At 68.9% G+C, this 2633-nt stretch overlaps 1 protein-coding gene across 1 annotated transcript in view; it reads right to left on the reverse strand.

The window, feature by feature from the left end:
• Positions 1 to 6: 6 nt before the first annotated feature.
• The window catches only part of SPEG (striated muscle enriched protein kinase), a 39168-nt gene continuing 36541 nt past the window's right edge, over positions 7 to 2633 (reverse strand). Inside the window, exons 38-43 of the mRNA XM_085311036.1 lie at positions 2298 to 2631; positions 1931 to 2170; positions 1643 to 1866; positions 1266 to 1341; positions 853 to 1002; positions 7 to 555 (exon numbers count right to left, since the gene is read on the reverse strand). Of these exons, the coding sequence (XP_085167162.1) occupies positions 348 to 555; positions 853 to 1002; positions 1266 to 1341; positions 1643 to 1866; positions 1931 to 2170; positions 2298 to 2631 (1232 nt within the window). The 3' untranslated portion in view covers positions 7 to 347. The remainder of the gene's footprint in view (positions 556 to 852; positions 1003 to 1265; positions 1342 to 1642; positions 1867 to 1930; positions 2171 to 2297; positions 2632 to 2633) is intronic.

Raw genomic sequence — 2633 nt, forward strand, 5'->3', positions numbered from 1 at the left:
CGCGCGGCGAGGGCTGGCCAACGCGCCGGCGACTTTCCCGCTCCCGCCTGGGGCTTCCCTCGGTGCCTCCGTCTCCATCGCCTCCTTCCCCCGTCCCTCGGCCACGTTCTCCGTCCTTCCCGTCTACTCTCCCCGCTTCCCTCCGGCCGCCCACAGCCCGGACCGGCTCGGGCGGCGCCTCCCCTCGCCAACGAGGCTGCCCCGTCCCCATCCCTCCCACCAGCGCCCTCGGCGGCGGTCCGCGAGGTGCGTGGGCTCGTCGCGGCTCCTCGGCCGCCCCGTCCCGGGGCCCCTGGAATGTTCCTTCGGCTCCTCGGCGCCGCCGTGGCCGCGGCGAGGGCGCCCGGCTACTGTGGCCCCGGCGGCTGGCCGCCCTGGTAGGAGCGCAGTAAGACCTTGTGCTTGGTGACGGCCTCGCCGCGGCGCCGCTGGTGCTCCACCAGGAACTCCTTGAGGCGGTTGGTGGTGAAGGTGAGGGTCTGGCGGCGCAGCTTCATCAGGTAGGCGTCCTGGAGCCAGGCGTTGGCGAAGCAGTCCTTCACCGTGGGGCGGCTCCTGCGGCGGCACGGGCCGCGCCGCGTCAGCGCGTCAGCCCCCCAGACTGTCCCAAACCCAGCTACCCCTCTTCCCTCTGAGACTCGGTGAGTCCCCGCTCTCCCCAGGGCAGGGACGGGTTCTGGGGCCCTAAGGACCTCGAGATCCCAGGTGTCTCCGAGAGCAGGGTTGGATCCCCGGTTCCTGGTACCCRGTGGATCCCAGGACAAAGATGGATCCCGGGGTCCCGCTGATGACCCCAGAGAGGTCTCTGTGGGACAGGGAGCTGCACGCATGCCAGCTGGGCTGGGCACTCACCAGGGATGAACGGAGAGGACCTTGCGGATGAAGAGGGCAGCACTCTGCGAGACGTTGGGGTAGAGCTTGAAGGCATCAAAGCGCCCTGCCAGGATGCGATTCTCCGTCTCGATTGGGTCCAGTTCRAAGAACGGCGACCGCCCGCTGAGCCTGGGTGAGTGGAAGAGTGGCACAGCCTGGGTGCTGGGGTCCTGTCCCACCCAGCTCTGCCCCTGCACGCCACAGCACTGGGGGCACCTGGGACCCAGCACCCACCTCCCCTGGTCAGCTATAGCTCCCCAGGGTGTCTCAACCCCCATGCGTGGGTAGGAAGGGCCCGAAGGGCTACGGCATTCCCCACAGCCCACCGCCAAGGCTGGGGTTCCCCATGGCGCTGAGCACTGGGGTGCTCGTCCCCCATCTCCTCATCTTACATGATGTAGGTGAGGACGCCGACACCCCAGACATCCGCTGCGGAGCCCACCGGGTCGCCTTTCACCACTTCCGGTGCTGGGAGCAAGGGAGAAGGCCTGTCACACAGGTAGGAGGGTCCCGGTATCCCTGGCACCCCACCTTCACACCCTCATCACCCCCAACTGACACCCAAATGCCCCAACAGAGCCCACCACCTCCAAGGACACCATCTGTCCCACCGAAACCACAACCCTCCCACAGAATCCAGCAACCCTAAAGACCCCCCACCGTGGACACCCCGAGCATCCCAGAGACTTCCCAACTTCCCACCCCCATCCTGTCCCATCCCCACCCTGCTCCATCCCCATCGCATGCACGCTCCCGGTGCCCCACTCACACATGTACTCCAGGGTGCCCACGCGCCGCCCCAGCTGCCGCAGCACGAGGGGGTTGTAGGTCTGGGCGCTGCCGAAGTCGATGATCTTGAGGGCATTCATGCCCGAGACGACGACGTTGTCCGGCTTGATGTCGAGGTGCACGATGCGGCGGCTGTGTAGGTACTCGAGGCCCTGCAGGAGCTGCAGCACGTAGCTCACCACGTCGTCCTCCGAGTAGCGAAACCTGCGGGCAGGCAGCGTCCGTCAGCGGGCGGCCCCGCGCCCGGCGGCCCCGCGCCCTCCCGTACCTGTCCACGATGCTGTAGAGGAGCTCCTTGCCCGCGCAGTTCTCGCAGATGAGCACCAGGTAGCGGGGGGTGATGTACGCCTCGTGCAAGGCCATGATGCGCTCGTGGTGCAGCGCCTTGAGGATCTCGTACTCCTGCAGCACGCTCTGCTTCCTCTCCGCCTCGTAGGGCACGATCTTGGCCATGAAGTGCCTCCCCGTGGCGTTCTCCCTGCACAGCCGGATCACCCCGAACCGGCCCCTGCGGCACAGCGCAGCGCTCAGCCCCGCCGAGCGTGGGGCGCGTGGTGGTGGAGCCCCCAGAGCCGGGGCTCCCGGCGAGCGGGGGCACCCCCCGGCAGACGGGCGCCGTCCGTCCTCCTCCTCACCTCGCCTTCTCGTCCAGAAAGGTGTACGGCTTCTGGGGGACGCCCTGCCGCAGCGCCGTGCTGTCCTTGGCCCCCGGGGCCCCGCGGGGAGCAGGGGGCTCCTTGGAGGACGGGGTGGTGGCGGGGGGCTCCTGCGTGGCGGGCGATGCCAGGGGTGTCGAGACGAAGGAGGTCACCATGTAGGGGGGCATTTTCCGACTGGGAGCAGCATTGGGGGTGGGAGCCAGCATGGGGGCTGAGCCGGGAGCGGTCGATGCCGGGGAAATGGGGGCGAATTTGGAAGGGGACGGAGAGCGGCGCTGGGGGGAGCCCCGGGCGGGGGCCGGGGCGGACGTG

The sequence above is a fragment of the Rhea americana genome, unplaced genomic scaffold, assembly GCF_003343005.1.
Source record: "Rhea americana isolate MKP2758 unplaced genomic scaffold, rheAme1 scaffold_33, whole genome shotgun sequence".
Lineage (NCBI taxonomy): Eukaryota > Metazoa > Chordata > Aves > Rheiformes > Rheidae > Rhea > Rhea americana.